Source organism: Trachypithecus francoisi, unplaced genomic scaffold, assembly GCF_009764315.1.
Source record: "Trachypithecus francoisi isolate TF-2019V2 unplaced genomic scaffold, Tfra_2.0 Lachesis_group2, whole genome shotgun sequence".
In the NCBI taxonomy this organism is placed as follows: Eukaryota; Metazoa; Chordata; class Mammalia; order Primates; family Cercopithecidae; genus Trachypithecus; species Trachypithecus francoisi.
The window spans coordinates 92247268-92264423 of NW_022681465.1; the positions used below are offsets into that span (position 1 = coordinate 92247268).

Sequence of the window (17156 nt, forward strand, 5' to 3'; positions counted from 1 at the left end):
CATTAGATTGCAATTTCTCAAAGAAAGAGTGGTAATTCATGAATAGGATAATACTGCTACATTTTTTTTTGCTCAGACCTGGAAGCCACAGGGAGAAAAATGGACTCACGAGACTGAACTCCAGCATCTTCAAAGTGCTAGCTCAACACTGTCCTAAGCTAGCAGGCACCAAATACCAGGATGACATGTTGCTGCTTACAGTAAAATCAAGTAGAGGAAAACAAGATTTGGGTTTGGGGGTAGCATCCACAGAGCCCTGGAAACATCAAAGTTCAAGAGCTTTAATCTGACAGACTTCTGATACCCAAGAAATGAAGCAGAGACTTAAAACTCTAAACCAGGGTAATATCTTATCCTGCTGCTAAGGGGATGTGGACCTCCTACAAAGTGAGCAGCAGAGGACAGAAGCAAGAGATCCTTGTCCTTTTTCTGGGAGGACTCTTGGAGGACTTGTCTGAAATGATTTACTTGTAAGACTACAATAAAGAGGTGCTAGCTGCATACAATATCCAAGTCCTGGGGCCCACGATGGTGAAAAAGAAGGTAGACTTAAAAAAAAAGTGTTGTACCATAACACTACCTGACTATATTTTTAGCAGTTGTTAGAGATCAGAGCTCAGCAATGAAGACACTGAGAGGTTGAGAGGAAGGTAATCACAAGCAAGCAGTGGCCCAGAATTTGGGGCTATGTTAGATTATAAGGCAGTAGAAAAATCACCACCCCTCCACTAAGGGTGGAAGAAACAAGAGAGGTACTTCAGAGAAATAGCTAAGGCTCACAGACAGAGCTCAGCCTGCCTCCAAAGGCCTGAAAAATGTGTGGCAGGAGTAGAGTAAACAGGAGCTCACTCTCGAGTCCTGGTGCTGGTGTTTCATTCCCCTCGCCTGCAACTGCTCCATGAATACTGCTCCTTGATTTTGATAGTATCACATGACAACTCAGTCATTTGGTAAAGAAGTGACTTAATTTGCCTCTTTAGGCCCAAATTAAAGACGTCAGGTTCAAACGTGAGAAATGTGCCTTCTTTGTAGAGCAGAAATCCCTTCCCATAGGACAACCTACCTAGAGACTACTCAGAGCCACAAGCTGCCTACGTTAGCATGATGTAGACCTAATACCAGAACATACACAGTGTGCTTGGGCCCCTCGTCACTTTGTCCTTTTTGCTCAGGTCTATTTCAACAGTGATCAGAAGGCAGAACTCTGGGAGAGCATCTTGCTGGAATTCACTCAGATGAGGATGGGACCTCAGAGGTGCTTGCAGTGGGAAGTACCAGACAAGAGCCCAGAAATCATGGCCAACCATTTCCAGGTGAACTTTCAAATGTATAGATTTATTCTAATTCTGCAACAGACATTGGAAGACACTGTGCCTGAGGGAAAGGAGTGGTAGAACCAGCACATGATTTTCTAGGGCATGCTTTTAATCCAGGAACACAGCCATATGGTTTTCTCTTTCTCTTTTGAAGTTTGGGAGGATCTGGCCTCCCCACTGATCTCTGCTTTGGGAATCAGATATCAGGGACAAACCTGGAAGAATAAAACTGGCTAGCCACAGATGCTGCTCAAGGGACCACACTCTGAAATGAATTGCAGGAAGGTACCAACATAGGGATGGAACTCTGTGGTGGAACTACGGACTACAGGTAAAAACCAAACAGCTAACCTTCCTATGGAAAGCTATGTCTGGCCTCATATGGGGGATGGGGTATTTGAAACTTTACCCTTGCACACAGTAAGGGAGGAGAAGGGTACAGGGCAAATCAAGCTATTCCGCAGAAATAACAAACGCTTAATAAAGAACGGATCAGAACATGCCTTCAAATGCAGAAACTGTTGAGCAAGAGCAGTGTGGAGAATAAAAAGGCAAAAGCAGCTAAGTGTGACTGATTAGATAGGGACAGGGAAGTCCAGATGTGAGTCAGAATGGGGCAGTGGGATCACAGCCCACAAGGTGGTGAAAGCCTCTCCGAGAGGAAGGTATTGAGAGACAGGACTAGCTGGATTTCCTGGGCCAATTAAGAATTCCTAAGCCTAGCTGGGGAAGGTGACCACACCTACCTTTAAACATGGGGCTTATAACTCAGCTCACACCCGACCAATCAGGTAGTAAAGAGGGCTCACTAAAATACAAATTAGGCTAAAAGCAGGAGGTAAAGAAACAGTCAAATCATATATCGCCTGAGAGCACAGGAGGAGGGACAATGATCGGGATATAAACCCAGGCACTGGAGCTGGGAGCGGCAACCCCTTTGGGTCCCCTCCCATTGTATGGGAGCTCTGTTTTCACTCTATTAAATCTTGCAACTGCACTCTCTTCTGGTCTGTGTTTGTTCCAGCTTGAGCTGAGCTTTCGCTCGCCATCCACCACTGCTGAACGCTGACACTGCGGACTGGCTGCTGACTTCCACCCCTACGGATCCCGCAGGGTGTCGGCTGTGCTTCTGATCCAGTGAGACGCCCATTGCCACTCCCCATCGGGCTAAAGGCTTGCCATTGTTCCTGCACCGTTAAGTGCCCAGGTTCATCCTAACCAAGCTGAACATTAGTTGCTAGGTTCCACGGTTCTCTTCTGTGACTCATGACTTCTAAAAGAGCTATAACGCTCACCGCATGGCCCAAGGTGCCATTCCTTGGAATTCGTGAGGCCAAGAACCCCAGGTCAGAGAACAAAAGGCTTGCTGCCATCTTGGGAGCACTCGCCACTACCTTGGGAGCTCTAAGAACAAAGACCCATGTGCGGTAACAGTATCGCACAGACAGTCTCTCTCTGGGTTATGACCCTAGAAAATCAGAGGCCCCAAGTTTCTACTCCCACCATCTTAGGCAGGAAAAATCCCTGAGATAAGAAATAAACTTCTTAGTAAGCATTCAAAGGTTGCTAGGGAAACTTCCACCTAGATACTACTCTACACATTTCCTAGTATTCCCTTCCTCATCTGTTTTCTCAGTGGAACTGGTTCCCCAGTCTTGTCCCTACCCTTTATACTTTAGCAGAAACAAAATCTCAAAGAGGCCGTGAGGCTGAAGGAAAGTGACCAGAAGTTCTGAGGTATATCAAAACATGAGGGATGACTATAAAGTAATTATTTGTTTAAAGCAGGATTTCGGGCGGAGCAAGATGGCCGAATAGGAACAGCTCCAGTCTCCAACTCCCAGCGCGAGCGACACAGAAGACCGGTGATTTCTGCATTTTCAACTGAGGTACTGGGGTCATCTCTCTAGGGAGTGCCGGACAATCGGTGCTGCTCAGCTGCTGCAGCCTGACCAGCGTGAGCTGAAGCAGGGCGAGGCATCGCCTCACCTGGAAGCTCAAGGGGGAAGGAAATCCGTTTTCCTAGCCAGGGGAACTGAGACACATAACACCTGGAAAATGGGTAACTCCCACCCCAATACTGCGCTTAAAGGAAACAGGCACACCAGGAGAATATTTGCACACCTGGCCGGGAGGGTCCCACGCCCACGGAGCCTCCCTCACTGCTAACACAGCAGTCTGCGGCGATCTATCCGCAAGGTAGCAGCGAGGCTGGGGGAGGGGCGCCCGCCATTGCTGAGGCTTAAGTAGGTAAACAAAGCCGCTGGGAAGCTCGAACTGGGTGGAGCTCACAGCAGCTCAAGGAAACCTGCCTGTCTCTGTAGACTCCACCTCTGGGGACAGCCCACAGCTGAGGTCCAATAGGGAAAGCAGCGGGGGGCCGGTGCAGAGGCGAACAACTCTGTCTGACAGCTTTGGGGAGAGCCCAGACTGCCTGCTCAGGTGGGTCCCTGACCCCTGAGTAGCCTAGATGGGAGACATCCCCCACTAGGGGCAGTCTGACACCCCACACCTCACAGGGTGGAGTCACCCCTGAGAGGAAACTTCCAAAGAAAGAATCAGACAGGTACACTCGCTGTTCAGCAATATTCTATCTTCGGCAACCTCTGCTGCTGATACCCAGGCAAACAGGGTCTGGAGTGGACCTCAAGCAATCTCCAACAGACCAACAGACAGTCCTTCTGACTGTCAGACGGAAAACTATCAAACAGGAAGGACACCTACACCAAAACCCCATCAGTACGTCACCGTCATCAAAGACCAAGAGACAGATAAAACCACAAAGATGGGGAAGAAGCAGGGCAGAAAAGCTGGAAATTCAAAAAATAAGAGCGCATCTCCCCCTGCAAAGGAGCGCAGCCCATCGCCAGCAACGGATCAAAGCTGGTCAGAGAATGACTTTGACGAGATGAGAGAAGAAGGCTTCAGCCCATCAAACTTCTCAGAGCTAAAGGAGGAATTACGTACCCAGCGCAAAGAAACTAAAAATCTTGAAAAAAGAGTGGAAGAATTGACAGCTAGACTAATTAATGCAGAGAAGATCATAAACGAAATGACAGAGATGAAAACCATGACACGAGAAATACGTGACGAATGCACAAGCTTCAGTAACCGACTCGATCAACTGGAAGAAAGAGTATCAGCGATTGAGGATCAAATGAATGAAATGAAGCGAGAAGAGAAACCAAAAGAAAAAAGAAGAAAAAGAAATGAACAAAGCCTGCAAGAAGTATGGGATTATGTAAAAAGACCAAATCTACGTCTGATTGGGGTGCCTGAAAGTCAGGGGGAAAATGGAACCAAGTTGGAAAACACTCTTCAGGATATCATCCAGGAGAACTTCCCCAACCTAGTAGGGCAGGCCAACATTCAAATTCAGGAAATACAGAGAACGTCACAAAGATACTCCTCCAGAAGAGCAACTCCAAGACACATAATTGCCAGATTCACCAAAGTTGAAATGAAGGAAAAAATCTTAAGGGCAGCCAGAGAGAAAGGTCGGATTACCCACAAAGGGAAGCCCATCAGACTAACAGCAGATCTCTCGGCAGAAACTCTACAAGCCAGAAGAGAGTGGGGGCCAATATTCAACGTTCTTAAAGAAAAGAATTTTCAACCCAGAATTTCATATCCAGCCAAACTAAGTTTCATCAGTGAAGGAGAAATAAAATCCTTTACAGATAAGCAAATGCTTAGAGATTTTGTCACCACCAGGCCTGCCTTACAAGAGACCCTGAAGGAAGCCCTAAACATGGAAAGGAACAACTGGTACCAGCCATTGCAAAAACATGCCAAAATGTAAAGACCATCAAGGCTAGGAAGAAACTGCATCAACTAATGAGCAAAATAACCAGTTAATATCATAATGACAGGATCAAGTTCACACATAACAATATTAACCTTGGCCGGGCGCGGTGGCTCAAGCCTGTAATCCCAGCACTTTGGGAGGCCGAGACGGGCGGATCACGAGGTCAGGAGATCGAGACCATCCTGGCTAACACGGTGAAACCCCGTCTCTACTAAAAAATACCAAAAAACTAGCCGGGCGACATGGCGGGCGCCTGTAGTCCCAGCTACTCGGGAGGCTGAGGCAGGAGAATAGCGTGAACCCGGGAGGTGGAGCTTGCAGTGAGCTGAGATCCGGCCACTGCACTCCAGCCTGGGCGACAGAGCGAGACTCCGTCTCAAAAACAAAAACAAAACAAAAAAAAAAAACAATATTAACCTTAAATGTAAATGGACTAAATGCTCCAATTAAAAGACACAGACTGGCAAACTGGATAAAGAGTCAAGACCCATCAGTCTGCTGTATTCAGGAGACCCATCTCACATGCAGAGACATACATAGGCTCAATAAAGGGATGGAGGAAGATCTACCAAGCAAATGGAGAACAAAAAAAGCGGGGTTGCAATCCTAGTCTCTGATAAAACAGACTTTAAACCATCAAAGATCAAAAGAGACAAAGAAGGCCATTACATAATGGTAAAGGGATCAATTCATCAGGAAGAGCTAACTATCCCAAATATATATGCACCCAATACAGGAGCACCCAGATTCATAAAGCAAGTCCTTAGAGACCTACAAGAGACTTAGACTCCCATACAATAATAATGGGAGATTTCAACACTCCACTGTCAACATTAGACAGATCAACGAGACAGAAAGTTAACAAGGGTATCCAGGAATTGAACTCATCTCTGCACCAAGCGGACCTAATAGACATCTATAGAACTCTCCACCCCAAATCAACACAATATACATTCTTCTCAGCACCACATCGCACTTATTCAAAAATTGACCACATAATTGGAAGTAAAGCACTCCTCAGCAAATGTACAAGAACAGAAATTATAACAAACTGTCTCTCAGACCACAGTGCAATCAAACTAGACTCAGGACTAAGAAACTCAATCAAAACTGCTCAACTACATGGAAACTGAACAACCTGCTCCTGCATGACTACTGGATACATAACGAAATGAAAGCAGAATAAAGATGTTCTTTGAAACCAATGAGAACAAAGATACAACATACCAGAATCTCTGGGACACATTTAAAGCAGTGTGTAGAGGGAAATTTATAGCACTAAATGCCCACAAGAGAAAGCAGGAAGATCTAAAATTGACACTCTAACATCACAATGAAAAGAACTAGAGAGGCAAGAGCAAACACATTCAAAAGCTAGCAGAAGGCAAGAAATAACTAAGATCAGAGCAGAACTGAAGGAGATAGAGTCACAAAAAACCCTCCAAAAAATCAATGAATCCAGGAGTTGGTTTTTTGAAAAAATCAACAAAATGACAGACCGCTAGCAAGACTAATAAAGAAGAAAAGAGAGAGGAATCAAATAGACGCAATAAAAAATGATAAAGGGGATATCACCACCGACCCCACAGAAATACAAACAACCATCAGAGAATACTATAAATGCCTCTATGCAAATCAACTAGAAAATCTAGAAGAAATGGATAATTTCCTGGACACTTACACTCTCCCAAGACTGAACCAGAAGAAGTGAATCCCTGAATAGACCAATAACAGGCTCTGAAATTGAGGCAACAATTATAGCCTACCCACGAAAAAAAGTCCAGGACCAGATGGATTCACAGCTGAATTCTACCAGAGGTACAAGGAGGAGATGGTACCATTCCTTCTGAAACTATTCCAATCAATAGAAAAAGAGGGAATCCTCCCTAACTCATTTTATGAGGCCAACATCATCCTGATACCAAAGCCTGGCAGAGACCAACAAAAAAAGAGAATTTTAGACCAATATCCCTGATGAACATCGATGCAAAAATTCTCAATAAAATACTGGCAAACCGGATTAAGCAACACATCAAAAAGCTTATCCACCATGATCAAGTGGGCTTCATCCCTGGGATGCAAGGCTGGTTCAACATTCGCAAATCAATAAACGTAATCCAGCATAGAAACAGAACCAAAGACAAGAACCACATGATTATCTCAATAGATGCAAAAAGGCTTTTGACAAAATTCAACAGCCCTTTATGCTAAAAACGCTCAATAAATTCGGTATTGATGGAACGTACCTCAAAATAATAAGAGCTATTTACGACAAACCCACAGCTAATATCATACTGAATGGGCAAAAACTGGAAAAATTCCCTTTGACAACTGGCACAAGACAGGGATGCCCTCTCTCACCACTCCTATTCAACATAGTGTTGGAAGTTCTGGCTAGGGCAATCAGGCAAGAGAAAGAAATCAAGGGTATCCAGTTAGGAAAAGAAGAAGTCAAATTGTCCCTGTTTGCAGATGACATGATTGTATATTTAGAAAACCCCATTGTCTCAGCCCAAAATCTCCTTAAGCTGATAAGCAACTTCAGCAAAGTCTCAGGATACAAAATTAATGTGCAAAAATCACAAGCATTCTTATACACCAGTAACAGACAAGCAGAGAGCCAAATCAGGAATCAACTTCCATTCACAATTGCTTCAAAGAGAATAAAATACCTAGGAATCCAGCTTACAAGGGATGTAAAGGACCTCTTCAAGGAGAACTACAAACCACTGCTCAGTGAAATCAAAGAGGACACAAACAAATGGAAGAACATACCATGCTTATGGATAGGAAGAATCAATATCGTGAATACGGCCATACCACCCAAAGTAATTTATAGATTCAATGCCATCCCCATCAAGCTACCAATGACTTTCTTCACAGAATTGCAAAAAACTGCTTTAAAGTTCATATGGAACCAAAAAAGAGCCCGCATTGCCAAGACAATCTTAGGTCAAAAGGACAAAGCTGGAGGCGTCACGCTACCTGACTTCAAACTATACTACAAGGCTACAGTAACCAAAACAGCATGGTACTGGTACCACAACAGAGAAATAGACCAATGGAACAGAACAGAGTCTTCAGAAATAATACCCACATCTACAGCCATCTGATCTTTGACAAACCTGACAAACAAGAAATGGGGAAAGGATTCCCTATTTAATAAATGGTGCTGGGAAAATTGGCTAGCCATAAGTAGAAAGCTGAAACTGGATCCTTTCCTTACCCCTTATACGAAAATTAATTCAAGATGGATTAGAGACTTAAATGTTAGACCTAACACCATAAAAACCCTAGAAGAAAATCTAGGTAGTACCATTCAGGACATAGGCATGGGCAAGGACTTCATGTCTAAAACACCAAAAGCAACGGCAGCAAAAGCCAAATTGACAAATGGGATCTAATTAAACTAAAGAGCTTCTGCACAGCAAAAGAAACTACCATCAGAGTGAACAGGCAACCTACAGAATGGGAGAACATTTTTGCAACCTACTCATCTGACAAAGGGCCAATATCCAGAATCTACAAAGAACTCAAACAAATTTACAAGAAAAAACAAACAACCCCATCAAAAAGTGGGCAAAGGATATGAACAGACATTTCTCAAAAGAAGACATCCATACAGCCAACAGACACATGAAAAAATGCTTGTCATCACTCGCCATCAGAGAAATGCAAATCAAAACCACAATGAGATACCATCTCACACCAGTTAGAATGGCAATCATTAAGAAGTCAGGAAACAATAGATGTTGGAGAGGATGTAGAGAAATAGGAACACTTTTACACTCTTGGTGGGATTGTAAACTAGTTCAACCATTATGGAAAACAGTATGGCGATTCCTCAAGGATCTAGAACTAGATGTACCATATGACCCAGCCATCCCACTACTGGGTATATACCCAAAGGATTATAAATTACTCTACTACAAAGACACATGCACACGTATGTTTATTGCGGCACTATTCACAATAGCAAAGACTTGGAATCAACCCAAATGTCCATCTGTGACAGACTGGATTAAGAAAATGTGGCACATATACACCATGGAATACTATGCAGCCATCAAAAAGGATGAGTTTGCGTCCTTTGTAGGGACATGGATGCAGCTGGAAACCATCATTCTTAGCAAACTATCACAAGAAGAGAAAACCAAACACCGCATGTTCTCACTCATAGGTGGGAACTGAACAATGAGATCACTTGGACTCGGGAAGGGGAACATCACACACTGGGGCCTATCAGGGGGAGGGGGGAGGAGGGAGGGATTGCATTGGGGAGTTATACATGATATAAACGTTATGCACATGTACCCTAGAACTTAAAGTATAATAAAAAATAAATAAATAAATAAATAAAGCAGGATGTCTCAACCTCGATAGTATTGATATTTGGGGGCAGACAATTCTTAGTTGTGGGGAAGCGTCCTGATTATTGTAGTCCTGGCTTCCATCCACAAGTGCCAGGAACAAGTCCTACCCAGTTGAGACGATCAAAAACATTTCCAGACATTGACAAACGTCCCCTGTGGGGCAAAATCCTCCCAAGTTGAGAACTATTGTTCTAAAGGAAGCTACCAACATGTATTCATTCAAATAAAAGCTTGCTTCAGAGTAATCACTTTGGCAATTATACATTTGTGTCAGTGATACAGTCATTAAAACAATTTTTGAGCTTTTCTTTAAAAATCAACTTCAGAGTTTTTCGGAATTTCATTTAAATGGTTTTAAAGGAGGAAAAATTTTGGCTTACTGCTTCTATACAACAAGTTCATAACTAATCAAAAGTTAAGGTTGGTTTAGAGGCAAATGGAGCAAGTGGAGCTATATTTTTATCAATGAGGTGGGAAAGGGTGGGGAATAAAGCTGGGTTTAATGAAAAAGTAATTTACTACGGACATTTTCAGCTCATGGTTTATAAAACAAGAACAATTCCAAAAAAACTTGGGAAATGTTTGGGGCTATGGCAATATTAGTGGAAAAGATATATAGTAGGCTGAGGTGGATATTTTTGAGGAAACACTCATTAGATGTATATATTCCAGCAGAATAGTTTATATGCTGGAATTATCACTTATTATAACTCCAATTAAAAGGAAGCAAACCGGCCGGGCGCGGTGGCTCAAGCCTGTAATCCCAGCACTTTGGGAGGCCGAGACGGGCGGATCACGAGGTCAGGAGATCGAGACCATCCTGGCGAACACGGTGAAACCCCGTCTCTACTAAAAATACAAAAACTAGCCGGGCGACGTGGCGGGCGCCTGTAGTCCCAGCTACTCGGAGGCTGAGGCAGGAGAATGGCGTAAACCCGGGAGGCGGAGCTTGCAGTGAGCTGAGATCCGGCCACTGCGCTCCAGCCTGGGCGACAGAGCGAGACTCCGCCTCAAAAAAAAAAAAAAAAAAAAAAAAAAAAAAAAAAAGGAAGCAAACCTAGAATGTGGAACAGTCTCAATTTTTTCAAATGTGTTAATTGTAACATATACGCATGTGTGTATGCGACAATATATACATACTACACACACACACATTACAAAAGCAAAAATACATGTCCATTCCACCTACTACACAGGATTTTGTGTTTTGTTTTGATGGTTCATGTTTATTAACCCACATTTCTCCTTGGTATTTTATCACCCTCCATTCTCTTTTTGCCATTTCTCTCCATTGAATAGGTTGTTAACACTGCCTTGGAAATAAAAGAGAACAGCAGAAAGCAATGAAAGTTTTATCGTAGCTTTTGGGTTACAAAAGCGTAGGCACTTAGTCATACAGAACACAGGGTAGAGACAAGAGGTGCCCATGCGTCCTGGCACAGAAAAGCATTCTTCAGGCTGGAGGGAAGGAGAGTCCGAGGAAAGGAATTAGTACAGATCCCGGAGAGAAAGGTAATAAGCCCTGAGGAAGTGCCAGGTAGGAAAACGAGAGGCAAGAACAGAAGAGCTCAGGCACTATTGCCTAGGCAGAGCTGGGACAGGTGGCCAGTTGGACTTTAGGCAGCCACTGAAAGTTTCTTTTACTCCAGTCTGGTGCAAGAGCAGTATAAGGACTTCTGAGCACCCCCAATAGGCATGGAAGTGTGAAAGGAAAATATCTTGGGCCCCCATGATCACTAAAGTGAAAAAGCAGCTGTGAACTGCTTAGGGCAAACGTGCCCCCAATTCTTTTCAAAGTTATCCTCTGCTCACTGAGATAAATGCATTCCTGATTACCTCTTTTGTTAACCAGAAACGCAAAAGAATGCAAGCAATCCTTTGTCTCTCACCTATCTGTGACCTGCAAGCCCCCTCCCTGCTTCGAGTCTTCCTGCCTTTGCTTTGAGTTGTCCCGCCTTTCCACATCGAACCAATGTACTTCTTGCATACACTGATTGATGTCTCATGTCTCCCTAAAATGTATAAAACTAAGCTGTGCCAGACCACCATGGGCACATGTTGTCAGGACCTCCTGAGGCTGTGTCACAGGTATGTGTCCTCAACCTTGGCAAATAAAGTTTCTAAATTAACTGAAAAACCTTTCAGATTTTCTGGGCTTATGGAAGTATTGCATAAGAGCCATAGAAAATGAAGGAGTCATAAAAGTAGAAACAACATATATCTCTTCGGATCTGCAAGTACAAGTGGCCAAAGACCTGATGGGACCCTGAATATCTCAAAGGATGGCAATGTAGACAGAGAACATGGAGGATTAAAGGGCTCCTCCTCCCAATTACCTTGATACTACATAAGCTTTTTTAACTTGCTGAGGTCGGAGGGGAGGTGCTTAGAGATGAAAGCTGACGAAAATAGTTTTCTACCACCCCAAGGAATAAAAGTTTGAAATAAAAATAAAGCTGTAAAAAAATAATTATTTTCTTATATCAGACCAAATAGACTTTAAGTCAAAAACCGTCACAAAAGATAATTATATGGTGATAAAGGGGTCAATTCATCAAGAGAATATAACAATTATAAATATATATGTACCCAACATAGTAGCACCAAAAATAATGCAAAGATTAATAGATCTGAAAGGAGAGCGAGACTACAATACAACAATAGTAGGGGACTTTAATGTCCTACATTCAATATTGCATAAATCATGAAGACATAAAATAAATAAGGAAACACTGAACTTGAAGTACGCATTAGACTAAATGAACCTAACAGACAGGTGCTGAACATTCTATCCAACAGCAGCAAAATACACATTCTCCTTAAGTGTACACAGAACATTCTCCATGACAGATGATATACTGAGCCACAAAACAAGTGTTACCAAATTTAAGAAGACTGAAATCATATCAAACATCTTTTCTTATCACAATGGTGTGAAACTACAAATCAGTAACAGGAGGAAAAGTGGAAAATTCACAAATACATGGAAAGTAAGCAACATGCACTTGAACAACTCATGGTCAAAAAAGAAATCAAAAGGGAAATTTTAAAATATTGAGACAAATGAAAATGAAAACACAACTTACCAAAAATTATGGGATGCCACAAAAGCAGTTCTAAGAGGGAAGTTTAAATGCCTATAATAGAAAAGAAAAAAAACTTCAAATAAATAATTAACATTACATTTCAAGTAACTAGAAAAAGTCAGCAGAAGCAAGAAAATAATATAGATTAGAGTCGAACTAAATGAAATAAAGACTAGAAAAACAATAAAAAGATAACAAAACTAATAGCTGGTTATCTAAAAAGCTCAACAAAATTGACAAACCTTTAGCTGGACAAAGGAAAAAAAGAGTATTAACAAATAACATTGGAAATGAAAGACACTGCAACTGATACTACAGAAATGCAAAGGATCATAAAAACTGCTATGAAAAATGATACACCAACATATCCCAGAATAAATGGATACACTCCTAGAAACATATAACCTTCCAGGATTGAATCACGAAGCGGGAGAAAATCTAAACAGACCAATAGTGGGTAAGGAGATCAAGTCAGTAATCAAAAACCTCCCATAAAATAAAAGTCCAGGACCTGATAACTTCACTGTTAAATTCTACCAAACATTTAAAGAATAACTAATAGTGATTCTTCTCAAACTCTTCCAAAAAAAACTGAAGAGGAGGGAATACTTCAGAACTCATTTCATAAGGTCAGCATTACCCAGATACCAAAGTCAGACAAGGACACTACAAGAAAAGAAAACTTCAGGCCAATACCCTTGATGACCACACAGGCAAAAATCCTCAAGAAAATATCAGCAAATGAAATTCAATAGCACATAAAAAGATCATTCACTATGATCAAGTGGGATTTATCCCTAGGATACAAGGATGGTTCAACACATGCAGATCAATAAATGTGACACACCACATTAATAACATGGAAGACAAAGACCACATAATCATTCCAATGGATGCATAAAGAGCATTTGACAAAATTCAGCCTCCTTTTATAATAAAAACTCAATGAATTCGGTTTAGAAGAAACCTCAAAACAATAAAGGCCATATATAAAAAGCTAACATAATACTCAGCAGTAAAGAGTTGAAAGCTTTTCCTCTAAGATCAAGACAAGGATGCCCACTCTCACCACCTTTTTTGTTTTTTATTTTAAAAAATAGAAATTTATTTCTCACAGTTCCAGAAGCTGGAACTTCACCATCAAGGTGCCAGCAAGATAAGGTCTCATTCTGAGGTCTCTTCTCTTGGCTTGCGGGTGGCAACCATCTCACTGTGTGTTTGAATGACCTCTTTGTTGAGCCCTCGCTTCTATTCAACATAGTAGTCTTCCCTCCATATTCATGGGTTCTGCATCCATGGAATCAGAGGGCCAATTATACATATTTTCAATCCACTGTTGGTGGATGTGGAATCCTCAGTTATGGAAGGTCAACTGTACTATACCATTAAGCATTCTACTTTTAAAAAATGTTTTACTTATTTATTTGGAGACAGGGTCTCGTTTTGTCACCGAGGCTAGAATGCAGTGGCATGATCACAACTCACTGCAGCCTTAATCTCCTGAGCTAAGGCAATTCTCCCACTATAGCCTCCCGAGTAGCTGGGACTACAGGCATATGCCAAAATGCCTGGCTAATTTTTTATTTTTTGTAGAGATGGGTGTCTTACTGTGTTGCCTGGGCTGGTCTCAAACTCCTGGGCTCAGGTGATCCTCCCACCTTGACCTTCTGAAGTACTCAGATTATAGGCATGAGCCACTGTGCCTGGACTGGACTATAGCAATCTCAGATTTTGGTATAGGGTCCTGTAACCAATCCCCTACAGATATGAAAGGCAGACTGTATTGGAGGATCTAGCCACAGCAATTATGCAAAAAAGAAATAAAAAGGCATCCAAAATCAGAAAGGAAGAAGTTAATGTGTCTCCCTGTAGACAATAGGGTCTTACAACTAGAAAACCCTAAAGAGTACTGGGTGTGGTGGCTCACATCCGTAATCCCAGCACTTGGGAGGCCAAGGCAAGGGGATCACTTGAGCCCAGGAGTTGAAGACCAGCATGGGTAACAAAGTAAGCCCCCATCTCTACAAAAATAAAAATAAAAAAATTAGCCAGGCATGGTGGCGCACACCTGTGGTTTCAGCTACACAGGAGGCTAAGGCAGGAGGATGGCTTGAGCACGGGAGGTCAAGGCTGCAGTGGGTCATGATCGTGCCACTGCACTCTAGCCTGGGTGACAGAGCAAGATCCTGTCTCAAAAAAAAAAAAAAAAAGAAAAAAAAATGAACAAACTAGAATAAAGCAGGCAGAAGGAAGGATAAGCAGCTTGCTGAGTTTGTTCACTCTTTCTTCCCTTGCAGGACGCTTGCTCCATCTCCTCCTGCCCTTGAATGTCAGATTCCAGGCTCTCTGGCCTTTGGACTCTGGGAACTTGTACCAGTGGCCTCTCAGGGGCTCTCAGGTCTTTCACCTCAGACTGAGGGCTGCACTGTCGGCTTTCCTGGTTTTGAGGCTTTTGAACTTCAACCGAGTCACACTACTAGCTTCTCTTTCTCCAGCTTGCAGACGGCCTATTGTGAGACTTTGCCCTGTGAGCCAATTCTCCCTAATAAACTCTCTTTTATATATATACATATATGCTATTGGTTCTGTCCCTCTGGAGGACTCTAATACAGACTTGTGAGTTTGTCAAGTGAGATTTAAAACCATTTACTTTAGGTATGGGATTGGGTCAGTACAATTTTTCTTTTATATCCCTTATGTAAGTGGTTTTTAAACATGGTTGAAAACCAGAATCACCCAGAGAGAGATTTGGATTCAGTTAATGTTTGAGAAAATTCTGATGGCCCAGGTTTGAGAATCTTTTCTTAAAGCTTCATAAATCATTCTCAGACATGACAACACCCATGACAACATGAGCAACAGGCATAAAATACGTGACAAAGGATTCAGTTAAAGAAGGTCGAAGCAGTGTGAAGAAGAAGAGGCAAGAACGACCTCCGGACCAACCAAAACCTGCGCACGCTGCATCTCGCGTCCAGCACCTAAGTCCCGCCCCCGTCGCCACCACGCCCAAGAGAAAGGCTGAAGGGGATGCTAAAGGAGATAAAGCCAAGGTGAAGGACGAACCACAGAGAAGATCTGTGAGGTCGTCTGCTAAACCTGCTCCTCCAAAGCCAGAGCCCAAGCCTAAAAAGGCCCCTGCAAAGAAGGGAGAGAAGGTACCCAAAGGGAAAAAGGGAAAAGCTGATGCTGGCAAGGAGGGGAATAACCCTGCAGAAAATGGAGATGCCAAAACAGACCAGGCACAGAAAGCTGCAGGTGCTGGAGATGCCAAGTGAAGTGTGTGCATTTTTGATAATTGTGTACTTCTGGTGACTGTACAGTTTGAAATAATATTTTTTATCAGGTTTTATAAAAATGCAGAATTTTGTGGGTTTTGTTGTTGTTGTTGTTGTTGTTTTGAGACGGAGTCTCGCTCTGTCGCCCAGGCTGGAGTGCAGTGGCACGATCTCCGCTCACTGCAAGCTCCGCCTCCCGGGTTCACACCATTCTCCTGCCTCAGCCTCCTGAGTAGCTGGGACTACAGGCGCCCGCCACCTCGCCCGGCTAATTTTTTGTATTTTTAGTAGAGACGGGGTTTCACTGTGGTCTCGATCTCCTGACCTTGTGATCTGCCAGCCTCGGCCTCCCAAAGTGCTGGGATTACAGGCGTGAGCCACCATGCCCGGCCCAGAATTTTGTTTTACTTTTTTTTAAGCTATGTTGTTAGCACACAGAACACTTCATTGCTGTTTTTGGGGGAAGGGGCATATGTCACTAATATAGAATGTCTCAAAGCTGGATTGATGTGGGGAAAACACCTTTCCCTTCCAGTTTTGAGAGACTTCCTCCAAGTTCCCAGGAGGAGGGAGTCCCTGACTTTGACACACATGGCCACCTTGGCACAAAAGCCTTGTGGTATGGAAAAAGAAATTTATTTTTATGTCCTCTTCTCCCTTTCCATCTTTCAGCACAGACTTAACTCCCTTAAGCCCAGACATCTGTTGGGACCTGACCCCTAGTCATTGGTTACTAGTGTGTCAGGCAATCTGGACTTTCCAGTGATGCCACCTGTCAAAACAGCAGTGGTTTCATTTCTAGATTGTGGATCTTCAGATAAATTCTGCCATTTTCATTTCACTTCCTGAAAGTCAGGGTCGGCTTGTGAAAAGTTGTTAAACAACATGCTAAATGTGAAATGTCAACCCTCACTCTAAACTTTCCCTGTTCAGAGCATCAGATGAAGACTTCACTGGGTTTTATAGTGGCTTTCTGATTTTTGGTAGTCCATTGAAGAAGGGAGTTTGAAAGTTGTTGTATACTATTAACAATTGTCTGCCCATGTCCTGCCTGAAATACCATGATTGTTTATGGAAAGTATCTTTAATAAAGCTGGATACAGTTTGGCTTGGGGAAAAAAAAAAAAGGTCACTCAGGAATGATAAGGCTTCTGGGTCAAGAATGGCAGGAATAGGAGTTGCAATCAATGCTGGAAAAGATTAATCTGGGGTTTCAAAAGAACTCATGAGAGATGTGAAATATGGGGACAGATGTTTGAATCAGCACACATATCCAGGATGTAAACTAACATTTT

At 42.7% G+C, this 17156-nt stretch overlaps 2 protein-coding genes across 4 annotated transcripts in view; one reads left to right on the top strand and one right to left on the bottom strand.

The window, feature by feature from the left end:
* Positions 1–17156, bottom strand: part of ELOVL7 (ELOVL fatty acid elongase 7) — a 112538-nt gene that overhangs the window by 49324 nt on the left and 46058 nt on the right. The window contains exon 2 of one of the 3 annotated variants that reach the window (XM_033179646.1): positions 12584–12634. The exons of the other annotated variants lie outside the window; for them this stretch is intronic. The gene's annotated coding sequence lies outside the window, so the exon portion shown is untranslated. The remainder of the gene's footprint in view (positions 1–12583; positions 12635–17156) is intronic. 3 annotated transcript variants of the gene reach the window in all.
* On the top strand, positions 1928–16975 carry LOC117066064 (non-histone chromosomal protein HMG-17-like). Its single transcript, XM_033181546.1, has 3 exons — positions 1928–1981; positions 15466–15961; positions 16257–16975. The coding sequence occupies exons 1-2, from the start codon at positions 1928–1930 to the stop codon at positions 15859–15861; spliced, it is 450 nt and encodes a 149-aa protein (XP_033037437.1). The 3' UTR covers positions 15862–15961; positions 16257–16975.

Bases quoted from the DNA above. Each gene is read 5' to 3' on its own strand.
- LOC117066064 (XM_033181546.1), top strand. From the start codon at position 1,928: ATGGGGCAGTGGGATCACAGCCCACAAGGTGGTGAAAGCCTCTCCGAG. The intron at 1,982-15,465 runs GTATTGAGAGAC...TACGTGACAAAG, and splicing joins AAAGCCTCTCCGAGAGGAAG to GATTCAGTTAAAGAAGGTCG.